This window comes from Lichtheimia ornata (genome assembly GCF_029851405.1).
Source record: "Lichtheimia ornata isolate CBS 291.66 chromosome Unknown scaffold00002, whole genome shotgun sequence".
NCBI lineage: Eukaryota > Fungi > Mucoromycota > Mucoromycetes > Mucorales > Lichtheimiaceae > Lichtheimia > Lichtheimia ornata.
The window spans coordinates 573,093-586,479 of NW_026695322.1; the positions used below are offsets into that span (position 1 = coordinate 573,093).

Below are 13,387 nucleotides of genomic sequence, written 5' to 3' on the forward strand. Positions count from 1 at the left end.
AATAGGTGTCGGTGGGGCGGAAGTTGAATAAGTCGGTGGTCGTAATGTTATATCAAGCGAAAGTTGAGCAACTGATACACTTCCTCTTTTTCAGCCGATATAATCAGAAATGGTATGTGTACAACCAATTGATCCACCCAAAGATCAAGGCAATGGATGTGATGGATGGGTTAAATCAAGATGGATGAATCAAAAGATGAATGGATGGATGTGATAAATCAAGGATGAAAGAATGGATGGGTGGTGGCAAATAGTATCTATGTGTGTGTGACCAAATAAGCTTATTGTGTATATACTTTTTGTACATAGGCTCCTGCTAAGAAGTCCACTGGCAAGAAGGTCGCTCCCGCTCCTTACCCTATCAAGGGCAAGCAGACTTCCAAGACTGCTTCCAACCCTCTTCTTGAGAAGACTCCCAAGAACTTTGGTATTGGTCAAGATGTTCAACCCAAGCGTGATGTTTCCCGCTTCGTCAAGTGGCCCGCTTATGTTCGTCTTCAGCGCCAAAAGAAGATCATCTACCAACGTTTGAAGGTTCCTCCTGCAATCAACCAATTCACCCAAACCTTGGACCAAAACACTGCTGCTCAGCTCTTGAAGCTCGCTAACAAGTACCGCCCTGAGAGCAAGGTTGAGAAGCGTCAACGTCTTCGTGAGGCTGCCGCTGCTAAGGCTGAAGGCAAGGAAGCCATCAAGACTGACAAGCCTATCGTTGTCAAGTACGGTTTGAACCACATCACCTCTCTTATTGAGAACAAGAAGGTTCAACTTGTTGCTATTGCTGACGATGTTGACCCTATTGAGTTGGTCATCTTCTTGCCCGCTTTGTGCCGCAAGATGGGTATCCCTTACTGCATTGTCAAGGGCAAGGCTCGTCTTGGTCAAGTTGTCCACAAGAAGACTGCCACTGCTATCGCTTTCACTGATGTCGCTGAGGCTGATAAGGCTGAGCTCGCTTCTTTGGTCTCTGCTGTCAAGGCTAACTACAACGACAAGTGGGAGGAAACCCGCCGTCACTGGGGTGGTGGTATCAACGGTCCCAAGTCTCAAGCCCGTCTTGCCAAGCGTGCTGCCGCCGCTGCCAAGGAACTTGCTGCTCGTCAGTAAACAAGATAGACTATTGTGCTTGCGATCTCATTGCATCACGCTTAATAAAGAATCCATTTTCTTGTACCAAATTCATAACATTTGCAGGAATACCCAGTGTAACATAGATCATGTGGTCTGCATGCTTTATTATCATTTGCGTGTGCTATAAAAGTAACTAGCTCATCATGCAGCAGGTGTCTAGAAAAATTGCCATGGCATTGGTTGCCATGATATCGTAGCATGGATACGTTGTTGAGTGAGTAGTCTATTATGTAGCAAGCAGGCAGGTAAGTAGTAGGAGAGATAATATTATAATGTCGCGTGAGCCTCGGAGATTCCTTCAAGGGAACTGCATCTCTTTCTTGTTGTATAACTCTTACTTTATTCCATATGCCTCGACTCTACGACGAAGAACCACGATCGATATTCATCATTCCCAATCCCTTCCGGGCACTCTCTCACAAGGCACGACAAATTGGTGTCTATTCAGCAGGTGTCTTGGTATGTGACCCATTGGTAATGGCCATCGCTCTACACACACCCCACTTACGGAGAGATTGCATTGTAGTTTGCACTTGGCTGGTGGGTGTTTATTGATGCACTGGTAATGTCTGCAAGAGCTGAAGGTGACGTCAAGGCACATATGGGATTTGAAGACTGGGTATCCGGTATCCTTTCTACCTTGGGTATGGTCATGTAAGTTACATAAGGACCTTATTATGGATAGCGATGCTTATTGATTGCTAGTATCAACCTGATTGACAAATCTCGACTCCATGGTGAAGAATATGCATATGCTGGCAGTAGCTTGGTGTTCAAGGCACGCCTTTTCTTGTTTCTTGGCTTTGCATTGATAGCGGGAGGATTTGCTGGTTCATTCGTGAGTAGTGTTACAACATTTGGCTAAGCGAAGCGTGGGATGTTATCATTTGTGCTTATGATCATGTGATTTAGTGCGTGTTGATTGTCAAGTATATCGTGTACTATGAATCAGCACAACCATATACCTATTATGGAGCAGCAATCGTGATTCAATGTGGTTTAATTATGGTTAGGTAGGTCATACATATATATATACATGGTGAATGAGGATGAGGATGGATGTATACTAATCTTCATGAATGGAACATCATAGCACGATTGTACTCTGGGTCGCTCAAAACACTCAGGGGGTAAGTAATGGAATGGCCACCCATCATGACGAATTTTGTTTCTTACATTGAATGATTAGGAATACGAGTATGGTGGAATAGGATTATAGTGTGTACGATTATAGAAGAAGATAGTTAAAAGTGGATCATATATAAAGTGACCATGTGTTCGAGACATGTGCCTTGAGATTGGAAGCATCAAGCGAAATACCTGGATCAGTGATCGGCATGTCATTTCAGTTGCCTTTTCGGCAGACAACCCTGTCTGTGTGTGACATGAACGTAAAGGCTGCTTTTCAGTTGTACTCCCTTTTTTTGCTTCTAGTATAGTAACTTCTTTTCCTCTCTCTCTCTCTCTTTCTCTCTCTCTTTCTTTCTCTTTCTTGGCTCATTCCCTCATCTCTGTTCATTCATTACCTTTTGTTGCTCTTCCATACACGCAACTCATGTCCACTCATACTTCAGTAATGACCGATCGACGTAGTGGCATGATCCCTTCACTCAGTTATCGGCAAACCACCAGCACTATTGTCAGTCGAGCCGTGGCTGCTGCTGCTGCCAACAATCATCATCATTCAATCCGACGTGGTGGCGGCACTGGACGTGGCTCCAAGCGTTATTCAGTCTCTGCATTTTATTCCATGGCGGCTGAACAGGATGTTGAAGTGCATGATGAGCTGGCCAAGGGTGAGAAGAAAGGAGGATGAGGGGCATCCATAATGTTGTTTATGTTGAATGGGTAACCATGGATATCTGATCATTGCTTTTAATTACAACAGCTCAATGCACTCTACGCGAATTGAAATCAAACATCTCAGCTCAATCCAAGCAAAACTTTGTCCTCGAACGCGACGTACGTTTCCTTGATTCGCGTATCGCGTTACTTATCAATCGAGCATTGGATGTATGTATTCTCTATTACTATTTATATGCTACTGGGTTTTGACATTTGTATATATATATATATATATATAGCAAAATGAAGTAGCTTCCCATCTCGATGATGCAGATGACGACGCGAGTGGCCATTATCTCGAAGAAAGGCGCATGCAACAATATGGCAACTTGTTCTTTTTATTGCAAAGCGAACCTCGTCACATTGCAAGTCTATGTCGTCTCGTCAATCTTGCCGAAATTGACACCTTGCTTCAAACCGTCATGTTCACGCTGTATGGTAACCAATATGAGAGTCGTGAAGAGCATTTACTGCTCAGCATGTTTCAGGTACAAAAGCGAGAGAGCGCGATACAAAATTATGCATCGGGGATTATCATACGATTAAAACCAACCACACATCACTTATTAGAATGTTCTGGCTGCCCAATTCGAGACCACCACTGAATTCACTTCTCTATTACGTGCAAACACGCCCGTATCACGCATGCTCACCACTTATACACGTCGTGGCCCTGGTCAATCCTATCTCAAATCAGTATTATCGGAACGGATCAATCAAGTATTGGAAAACAAGAATGAGAATTTGCAAATCAATCCTTTGAAGGTATTATACGTGTCATTTCTTTAATGGCTGCCGGATTTACTTATATGGATGGTGATGATGATGATAGGTGCAAGAAGAGATTTTGGATCAATTGGAACAAGAGCATGGTGAATTACCTGAAGGTGTGAAGAAAAGTACTTCAGCAGAGGAAGCAGCCACTGATCCAATGGTCAAGGCTATGGTTGAACCACGTCTCAAACGTTTGATGGAGATTGCAGACTCGTTCCTGGATACGATTATTGCATCCTTAGACAGCGTTCCATATGGAATCAGGTGGATCTGCAAACAAATCCGATCTCTCACTAAGCGCAAATACCCTGATGCCAGCGAATACGCCATTTGCTCACTCATTGGTGGTTTCTTTTTCTTGCGTTTTCTCAATCCTGCCATTGTCACACCACAAGCCTATATGCTTATTGATGGTAATCCAAGCAGTCATCCAAGGACAACCTTGACCATGGTAATCTTTTGTTATTGGGATAACATGGATGAGCATACGATGCTAATGGGGATATCTATGTAGATTGCCAAGATGTTACAGAACCTTGCCAACAAGCCATCTTATGCCAAGGAGTCATACATGATCCCAACCAATGCATTTGTGGAGAGTAATAAGCAACGCATCAACAAGTTCCTGAATGATCTTTGTGAAGTGGGTGATTTTTATGAGACATTGGAAATGGATCAGTACATGGCGCTTTCGAAGAAGGATATTGTCATCAGCATTACACCCAATGAGATTTACAACACGCATTCACTGCTTCAACAACATATGGATGTATTGGCACCCAACAAGGAGGATCATCTTCGTATATTGTTGTCAGAGGTTGGCCCAGCACCACAACAAGTACCCCGTAAACAAAACAAGGCATTTGAGCTGCCACTCTTTAGTCGCTGGGAAATGCCAATTCAAGGTAAGGAAGGAGGATGGCATAGGATGAAAGAAGCAAATCCTAAATAACCCCAATGTAGATTTGACCACGACGCTCATGTCTGAAAACAACATTACGCAAAATGATATCCTGTACATGGAAGCCAAAGCGATCTTTGTTCAACTGCTACGTTCATTACCTCACCTTGCTCGACAACCTCTAAGATTGGAACGCATCGCAGAAGCGGCTGGTACCGCCAATGATGCTACGCTTGTGCACAAGGGTATCAAGGTCAAGGAAATGTTGGTGGAATTGGAACAGGCAGGCGTGGTAGAGAAAAGTGATGGCTACAGCGTTCTTGTGGAGGAAATCATGCAGGAGCTGGCTCATTTGGGTGATCTCAAAGTCAAGGTCATGGAAGAGATGCGATCACTGCAAAGCGTCTACAAGACTATCCAAGATCACAACAACTACCTTACAAGCCAATTGGAGACGTACAAGGCATATTTACAGAACGTGCGTATCCAAAGTGGTGGTGGTGACAAGTCCAACAAGAACCAAGTGGGCATTGGTGTCCAAGTGGTGGATGGCAAAGTCAAGCAAAAGGCAAACAAATCACATACTCAGGGTCCTGTCAAGTTTTCCCATCAGCAGCTTGAAAGAGAAGGCATCATTGTTGAGACCGAAGTGCCAGAATATAGGTAAGTTATGGAAAAGGATGTAAAGAATGGGGACCCCATTTGCTTACATAGACTTGTAGGAGGAATAATATCTTTTTGAGCATTTCATCACCCATCCCGGGTACTTTTATTATCTCGATCCATTACAAAGGTAAGCTACCACCAACATCAGCTGTTGACTTGTTTACTTATACACTTTTCTAGGACGTGACAAGCCTATCCTGGAAATTGATCTCAAATTGGATGATTTGTTGGAGAAGCAGCAAGATCATGCACAAGTGTTGGACCTTGAATACATCAAATTGGACATACCAAAGACGCTCAATCTCCTTACCAAGACCTTTTTGTCCAAGAGCAAGTAAGTATCCTTCTTTCCAACTAGAGGATCGGTATTCATTGTTAATGATGCATCATTGCAGAGTGGGTTTCTTTTCGTAAACAACATGTCTCCTTATTTAGTATATCACTTTATTGTTACTACCACCACCCAATAACCTCACCCTTATTGTTATTTTCTTCTTCCCCATGCTGCCTCATGCTCTATGTTAGTTAAGACTCTTTTTGTTCTAGCACAGTATTACATATGTTTGTTTCGGTAATCAGTAAAGAAAAAAAAAGCGCTCAGGATCCTGAGCATCAAATTCACTGCTGGCCACAAATGTCTTTTTAGAGCTCCTTTGAATTTGACATTTACTTTCTTCCTTCTCCTCCCCGGCCCCAGTCATGGAACAACAGCAAGAGCTGCCGTCAAAGCGATCGCGTGAATCTGACGAGACAACAGCAACGACACAACAGCAAAACAAGAAACCAAAATCAGCTCCTCCAACAATCCCCATTTCACGAGGCAAATTCAAGCAACGATGGCTAGCAAAGCATTCAAGTTTATTGAAACGAAGCGACAGCGCAAGTGGTGTCATGGTCAGCTGCAATATTCACGCAGAGACACGTGCATTGGTAAGTGAGGGAAAAGGACAAGAGGTGATATCATCTTTAATAACACTTGATGCCATAGGGACAAATACAAAACATGTTGGAAGGCACTATTACACCATTGTTTCCTGGGCATGAGATCACATGGGAACGCTTTGAAGGAGACTTTGAAGTTGAAGAAAACAGCAACAACAACAACAATGAGGAGTCGTCATCACCACCATCCAAAGCTGTTGAAGGACGCAAAGATAAACGATTCCAAGCTGTGGATGCTGCTTGTGGAGGATTGATCTTTTATCGATTTCGCATCAACGTTAAGCCTACCGATTATGTTACACGACTGATGGATCACCTTCGTGCATTACCTGAAGAAGAACAAAAACAAGAATTGCACAAGATACGCCATTGCTCGGTAAGATTCATATGGGTAGGGTGAATTAAAGAAGAATAAGCTGACATGGGATGGTGGAATAGCGATGGCTGCCTTTGGATTATCTGTGCCCAGCAACAGACGATCGAATGACCCGTTGTTTCCAAGATCGCGTCTTTATGGAACGTTTGGAAGGACTTGAAAAGGGTACATCCATTGCCATTGTCACTGAGATCCGCAACAACCAAACATTCAAAAAGGATACCATCATCAAGATTCTTGATCCTCTCATTCCAAAGGACAAGTTCAAGTAAGTGGACAACGTGTATCATTCGATTTGCACGTGAGACTGATTGAGGATGGTGTAGAGTGGATCTCAAGAACCCAGACCTGGTTATTTTTGTCACAGTGTTCAAGAGTGTATGCGGTATGAGCATTTTGCACGACTATTACGCAAGAAAAAAGTACAACATCTTGTCCTACGTGGAGGCTGCATCCAAAGAAGACAACGACCAAAAGCAATGAATAGAGGAATAGATAATAATTGTATTATTTGTCCATGTTTAATAAAATTCAAACATAATAGTAAAAAGGAAGGAATATTGGATAAGACTATGTAAACTACATCAATAAGAACAAAGGGATAAAAAAAAGTACTCATATCAAACTTTTTTGTTTAATAAGGCGAGAGATAGGGTGGAATGCCACTTAAGCCAGCTTGAAGGGGAAGAGCCATCCAATGCCATCATGCTTGTCACTGCTGCTGTTGTCATCGGATGATTGAGAAGAAGGTTCTTCAGTGGTGGTAGCATCTGATGAGGAAGAAGCCTTGTCATCCGTAGAGCTTGGTTCAGGCTTTTCAGATTCCTTGGTGGCATCAGCAGAAGAATCATCGCTTGAGGAAGAAGAGGATTCGGCATCATCGGCATTGTCGGAGGTAGGCGTTGGCGTAGGTTGAGAATCACTGCCCGATGCATTGTTGCTGCTATCGCCACTGCTAGAAGGTGCTTCAGAAGAAACAGGGGTGGATGATGCTGCTTCACTTGCAGGTAGGGATGATGTTGAATTATCAGCATTGCCACCTGGACCACCTGGAATGGTAAAGCCAAGAAGCTGGAAGTCAAGGGTCATTGGCACTTGGTTCTGGTAATAATACAAGACGGCATTGAAACCATCACCCACAGTGATAGTAGCATTTTGCGTCAAGTCAATGGTCAACCCATCCTTGCCAATAAGACTAAGCATGTCCAGTGGGCTTGCATCGAGAGTCACGGGCCAATCATCCGTTGTCACTTGACCACCAGCAGGCACCGTTAATGCACTTGGCAACGAATAATCAATATGGCCGATTTGCTGATACTTGTCCTTGAGGTTCATGAATACAGCAGCTTCCACCTTTCGAAGAGCGAATTCGGTGTCGAGAGGATTGTGGAGCACAATGGAAGTCTTGGCCTTTCCTGCAAGTGCTTCAATGGCCTTAGCCTTGACGGTGGCGGATTGGATCAACTTTTCAGTTTGGCCGGTCATGCTTGTATCCAACTTTACGGTCGACATGGCATCCTTGAGCGAAGCGATTTCGGTTGACTTGTCAGAGCCTGTTACAGTCAATGGCACGTGAGCACCGGTCATGTAATTGCTCAACAGCTGCAACAAGGCTTGTGCATTCGATCCACCCATATGCATCTCACAGCTCAAAGTGTTGTTGCCAGGCTTCAATGTAAGATCCTTGAGAATAGTTTGACCCACGAGTGCGTTGAATTCATTCATGTTGACATCCAATGTGATATCACCCAAGTTGATAGTGATCTGGGAGGGGTTGTCCAAAGAAATCTCGAGGCCAACCTTGATGTAATCCGAAGTAGCACCAATGACCTTTGTGCTCAAGATTTGGGTCTTACCGTTAAAGTTGTTGAAGCCTATATAAAAGAAAATGAGTGAGTGATATAGCGCAAAGAAAAGAAAACAATAAAACACCTACCAGCCAAAGAAGTATCAACGTCAAAGGTGATGTTGTCCAAGCTGAGAGCACCGATAGCAGTATCCGCAATGGCATTGCTGGAACCAGCCAACTCAAAAGTGACGTTGGATTGAGAAGTGATCATCTTGACAAAGGTATCAAATGCCTTGTGAGCGTTGTCGAACACCTTGAAGGGCACATCGCTGAATTGAGTAGTGACAAGACCCGTTTCGCTGGTGGTGGCCTTCTCATCGGGAATCTTGAGCGTAGCGATATCATTGCCTTCCATACCAGCGGTGACATCCATATTGAGTTGACTAACACCAAGAGGGAAACCAAATGGATTCTTCAATTGCGCCTCTACTTGCGTTGATCCAGCAGGTGTGGCATAAGGATCCTTTGTGAAATCGATCTGCATGTTCTTCATGGTGATAGCAGGAATCAATTCAGGGGGCGATTCAGGACCAGGCATAATGACATTCTCAATCTTGATGGTCTTGAATCCAGCAGTGAGCCAAGAGACTTCTCCATTAGGTCCGGAACCAGATTCACCAGTGATGGTCAAGGGCGTATCCTTGGCAGCCAAATAATTCTTAAAAACTTCAGTCACCGCATCAATGCCTTCCTTGGAATCTTGCTTGACAAGACGACCCTTCATCTTGAGATCAGCTGTGCCCTTTGGTGGGAAGTTTGCTGCACCATCGGAAGCCAATGGACCAAGAGAGATATCCTTGTAGATGGCATTGAATCCAGCACCCGATAATTGGAAACCAACTTGGCTAGGATTGACGATGGATGTGTTGGCCGTCAACGTGATACCACCAGCAGGATCATTCGATGGCAAATCGAACGAGTGAATAGTAACAGCATCCTTGAAACCATTGGCGCCATCCAAAGTAACAAACTTGTTCATCTTGATGCCCGTGAATTGGTATCCAAGTGCATTGACAGCAACTGAATCAGTGTAAATGTTCCATTGGAAGTCGGCATTGTTGATCATATAGCCTGCAAAGTCACCCATAGCACCTTGATCGGTCACTGTGAATTGGCCTTCGACATCAAATTGAGCACCCTTGTCGGCAACGGTCTGGATGGTTGGCATGCCCACAGTACCCAAAACACGGCCTTCCCATGCAATGGTCAACGAATCAGGGAACGAAATTTGGGCGGCCATGGGACCTGCATTGGTAATGCTGCCCTTCATTTGGACCTTGAAGCTCGAATCGGTGGGCGATGACAAGGTAATGGTCTCGAATCCAAGGATGGCACCATCGACGATTTGTTGCACAATAGGCTGACCAACAATGGGAATCAAGCGTGTAACAGTGGCATCGGTCTCAATGGCAACGGCGTTTTGGGAGAACTCCAAGGAGTTGACATACTCGCCAATGGTCAATCCCGATTTGAGTTGCAAGTCAGCCTTGAGTGCCTTCATAGCATCCATCACATAGGTGGAAATGTTGAAGCCGTCAAACAAGTTGGCACTGGGATCGATATCCTTTTGGCCGCTCACGGATAAACCACCCATGGAGAAGAGAGCATCCAAGGCATTGGTATCAAGATTGGCATCCACAGCAAGAGTACGTAGCAACAAGGCAACGGCTGCAGGCTCAATATTCATGGACATTTGCAATGGATCAGATTGTACAGTTGAGTGACCACCAATAACAATAGGATTGCTGCTAACATCTTGATCAATGTTACCCACAGGCATGCCATGATAGCTAGCAGAGGACTTGACCGAAGTGATAGTGAGACCCGCCGTAAATGGATTGGCAATCGATACCTGGACACCAACAATGCCATTGGATGGCGAATCTTCATTCACCGTGAGCTTGCCACCTTGGATCAATTGTGAAGTAAGGCCTGGGAGCGTAGTACCAATGTTGATAGCACCAAGACCACTAGCAAGGGATGCAATGTTTGTAGATCCATCAAAACCAGAAATAGAAACATCATTGTTCTTGCCCATCACAAATGAACTCAATAAATTTTGACCCACAGGTGACTTTTTGGGATCAAAGGTTGAGACAGCCGATTTGCTATTGGAGCCACGTGCAAGCGTCAAGTTCGAAAGCTGCACATTGCCAAGTTGCTCACCACTTGCAAGGAAAGCAAAGTTGACATCGCCAGTGGAAATCGTAAAATCGGATGGGTTATCCATGGTGACATTGATGGCCAATTGTAAAGCGTCCGAAGTGCCTCCAACAACATCCACAGAGTTCACAGTGGTTGGCGTGCTGTTGAGGAATTGTAAACCATGCAACGATGTTGGCACTTTAAAGGTGATACCCGAAAGAGTAATGTTGCCAATAGGCGTGCTGGTCTTGGTGCTAGCTTGGCCACCCACTTGGAATGTGTAGAGATCAGATGCCGTCAATGCATAAGTGAAGTCGTTGAATTGAGGCTCCTTGTTTTCCAAGGCACTAATAGCCACTTGGTTCATAGCGAATTGCAACTTGCCAGCAGCTTGATCACTTTGAGCAGGTACAAATGGCACTGAAATGCTTGCAAAGTCACCCGATTCATTGGTACCAAGCTTGAGCTCCTGTGAGACTTCGGTGATGTTGAGCGAGAAACCAAATGGAATTGAATAATCAGCCACCACAGCAGGTGCGGTTGTCACAGGTGCATAGGGCGCATCAGCATTGAAAGCAAGATCGAGATAACCCATATTGACGGCCTTGATAATGCTCAAGGGCTCATCAAGTCCAAGACCAACATTGAGACGCACCGATTGGAAGCCTTCGGATAACCAACCAATGGCATTGGTACCATCAGGAGCGCATGAGACACCCGTTGCTGATGTTGTTGACATTTTGCCGGAAACGTAGTTTGAGAACAAGGCACCAATCTTGTCAAGGTTGGCAGGATCCGATTGTGGTACAATAGTACCCTTGAGATTAAGATCATTGGGGCCTTGTTTCAAGTTGACGCCATCAGTGGTCACTTGACCTAGTACAACGCCTTCATAGCCGATTTGTAAAGCAATGGTACCCAATTGGACACCAATGGGCGAAGGGCTGACGAGTTGTGTACCAAGCTCCACTTGAATACCACCCTCAGGTGCATCGGCTGGCAAATTGAAAGATGTGATCTTGACTTCAGGGAAACCATTCATGCCTATAATAAAGGATACTTCATGTTAGCTTTGAATGCAAATAATAGACACAATGGAGCCTTCCCAAACATTGGGACATGTGATGCAACGGCACTTGCCTTTTAGGACAATGTCCTTATCGAGATCTACAGTGGCAGTTCTGCAAAGTGGATGAGTACACATGTCATTGGATAGGAGGATGTTGTTGTATATGATGCTTACCTTGACAATGCGGAAATATCAAGCTTGCCTTTCATCTTCCAAACGAATTCTTCCTTGGCCAACATTTCTTTGGCGAATTCAGCAAAAACATCAGCGTCTTGGATCATGAAGGGTGTCACAGCTTGAAGTTTTCCAGAACCACCAGAGACATGTGTATCAGGTAAAGTCACCGTGCCCAGCAAAATGCTTTCGTTGTAGTACACATTGATGGGATTGTGGAACTTGATGTCTGCAGAAAATGGGCCTGTGTTGTGCAATGTGCTTTCCATGTCCATGTAAAAGGTCGTGTTCATGTTGAAGTCTTGACGCTTGGCTAAGTCATCCTTTGGTGGCTCGAATGTGATACCGGCACTATCCACACCGATGCTAGCCTTGTTCATGATGGATTGTGCAATCATCGGGAAGAAAACGAAAATGATCAACAACACCACGACGACCACAATGATGACTGTCAAGATGGAGCAAATGATCCAGTACTTTTTTTGCTTGTAAAAACGTCGTCGTGGAGGTGGTGGCGGCTTTTCAGAATACTCTTCCATGACACCTTCTTCGACGCTGTTGTTGACACTGTTGGCCCCATTGTGTCGTGCATAGTACTCGGAGTCGTCAGCAACGCGTGGTACATCTTGTTGAAGCTGTGGGGCATAGTGCTGTTGTTCAGTGGTGGTGGTCACGTGTTGTTCGTATTGATACGATTGCTGCTGCTGCTGTGGCACTTGCTGCTCCATTGAATGGAGGTGCGTGGCCATTGTTGATATAAATGTGTAGTTGTAGTAGTAGTAGTTGGCTGTAAAGTAAAAGAGCGGAGAGGCGAATTATATGGTAGAGGGGGCTACTTTTATATAGTGCTAGGCCTTTGCGTGTTGTAAGGCGGATTGTGTATCCCCAGAACCAATAGAGTAAAAAGAATGGAGCAAGAAGAAAAAGAGCGATGTAGGTCCGAGCAACGACAATGAGTACAACGCTTTATACCGCTTTGTGTACGCACCGAGATGTGGATAGAGCAACGATGATGGCACACCAATCTTATTCGATACACCTTACAATTTACCAGAAATAGGCCACAAACCCTTTTCGGTGGCATACAATGGTGTACAAGCTGAACAACCATTGGAAAGACTTTATCCACCATCCATGTGAATTACCCACAGCAAATGACTTGGCAACAGGAGACTTGGACATCGTGTATCATTTTTGTACCCACCAACTCCCATTTACTGGTTACTTTGCACACATTGTACCATGCGAAAAATATGTCAAGTCGATCTGCTTGGTGCTATGGTAGAATAGAAAGGATCAATCAAGGGGGTATGGGACGTCTTCTATTCAATGTCCACATCCACTACCGCCCAACTACATTTTGATGCCGCACAAGCAATAGCTAGTCTCACAGATTTTATGATGGAGGTTACACAATGCAAGAGGCAAACGTGGTTTTCCCTGGCAATGGCCAAGCCTTTTAAGACTAGAGCTGCTTCAATGTTTGTTCTTAACAATGACATTTAGCTATAAGTA

The 13,387-nt window shown here is 44.5% G+C and overlaps 5 protein-coding genes across 5 annotated transcripts; 4 read left to right on the forward strand and 1 right to left on the reverse strand.

Annotated features, from left to right (window-relative positions):
* Positions 1-109: 109 nt before the first annotated feature.
* Positions 110-1,107, forward strand: O0I10_000702 (uncharacterized protein; the record flags this gene model as incomplete). Its single annotated transcript, XM_058480810.1, has 2 exons — positions 110-112; positions 310-1,107. The coding sequence occupies 2 exons, from the start codon at positions 110-112 to the stop codon at positions 1,105-1,107; spliced, it is 801 nt and encodes a 266-aa protein (XP_058348374.1).
* Positions 1,108-1,479: 372 nt separating this feature from the next.
* O0I10_000703 (uncharacterized protein) lies at positions 1,480-2,350 on the forward strand (the record flags this gene model as incomplete). Its single annotated transcript, XM_058480811.1, has 6 exons — positions 1,480-1,590; positions 1,658-1,785; positions 1,837-1,969; positions 2,044-2,144; positions 2,225-2,261; positions 2,321-2,350. 6 exons carry the CDS (start codon positions 1,480-1,482, stop codon positions 2,348-2,350), a joined length of 540 nt encoding a protein of 179 aa, XP_058348375.1.
* A 336-nt stretch (positions 2,351-2,686) lies between these two features.
* O0I10_000704 (uncharacterized protein) lies at positions 2,687-5,731 on the forward strand (the record flags this gene model as incomplete). Its single annotated transcript, XM_058480812.1, has 10 exons — positions 2,687-2,927; positions 3,020-3,144; positions 3,216-3,464; positions 3,547-3,741; positions 3,809-4,201; positions 4,265-4,655; positions 4,714-5,314; positions 5,374-5,444; positions 5,498-5,651; positions 5,713-5,731. The coding sequence occupies 10 exons, from the start codon at positions 2,687-2,689 to the stop codon at positions 5,729-5,731; spliced, it is 2,439 nt and encodes an 812-aa protein (XP_058348376.1).
* A 285-nt stretch (positions 5,732-6,016) lies between these two features.
* Positions 6,017-7,118, forward strand: O0I10_000705 (uncharacterized protein; the record flags this gene model as incomplete). Its single annotated transcript, XM_058480813.1, has 4 exons — positions 6,017-6,247; positions 6,306-6,635; positions 6,698-6,903; positions 6,962-7,118. The coding sequence occupies 4 exons, from the start codon at positions 6,017-6,019 to the stop codon at positions 7,116-7,118; spliced, it is 924 nt and encodes a 307-aa protein (XP_058348377.1).
* A 183-nt stretch (positions 7,119-7,301) lies between these two features.
* On the reverse strand, positions 7,302-12,600 carry O0I10_000706 (uncharacterized protein; the record flags this gene model as incomplete). The annotated part of the gene is made up of 4 exons (XM_058480814.1): positions 7,302-8,509; positions 8,572-11,673; positions 11,770-11,810; positions 11,873-12,600. 4 exons carry the CDS (start codon positions 12,598-12,600, stop codon positions 7,302-7,304), a joined length of 5,079 nt encoding a protein of 1,692 aa, XP_058348378.1.
* Positions 12,601-13,387: the final 787 nt, after the last annotated feature.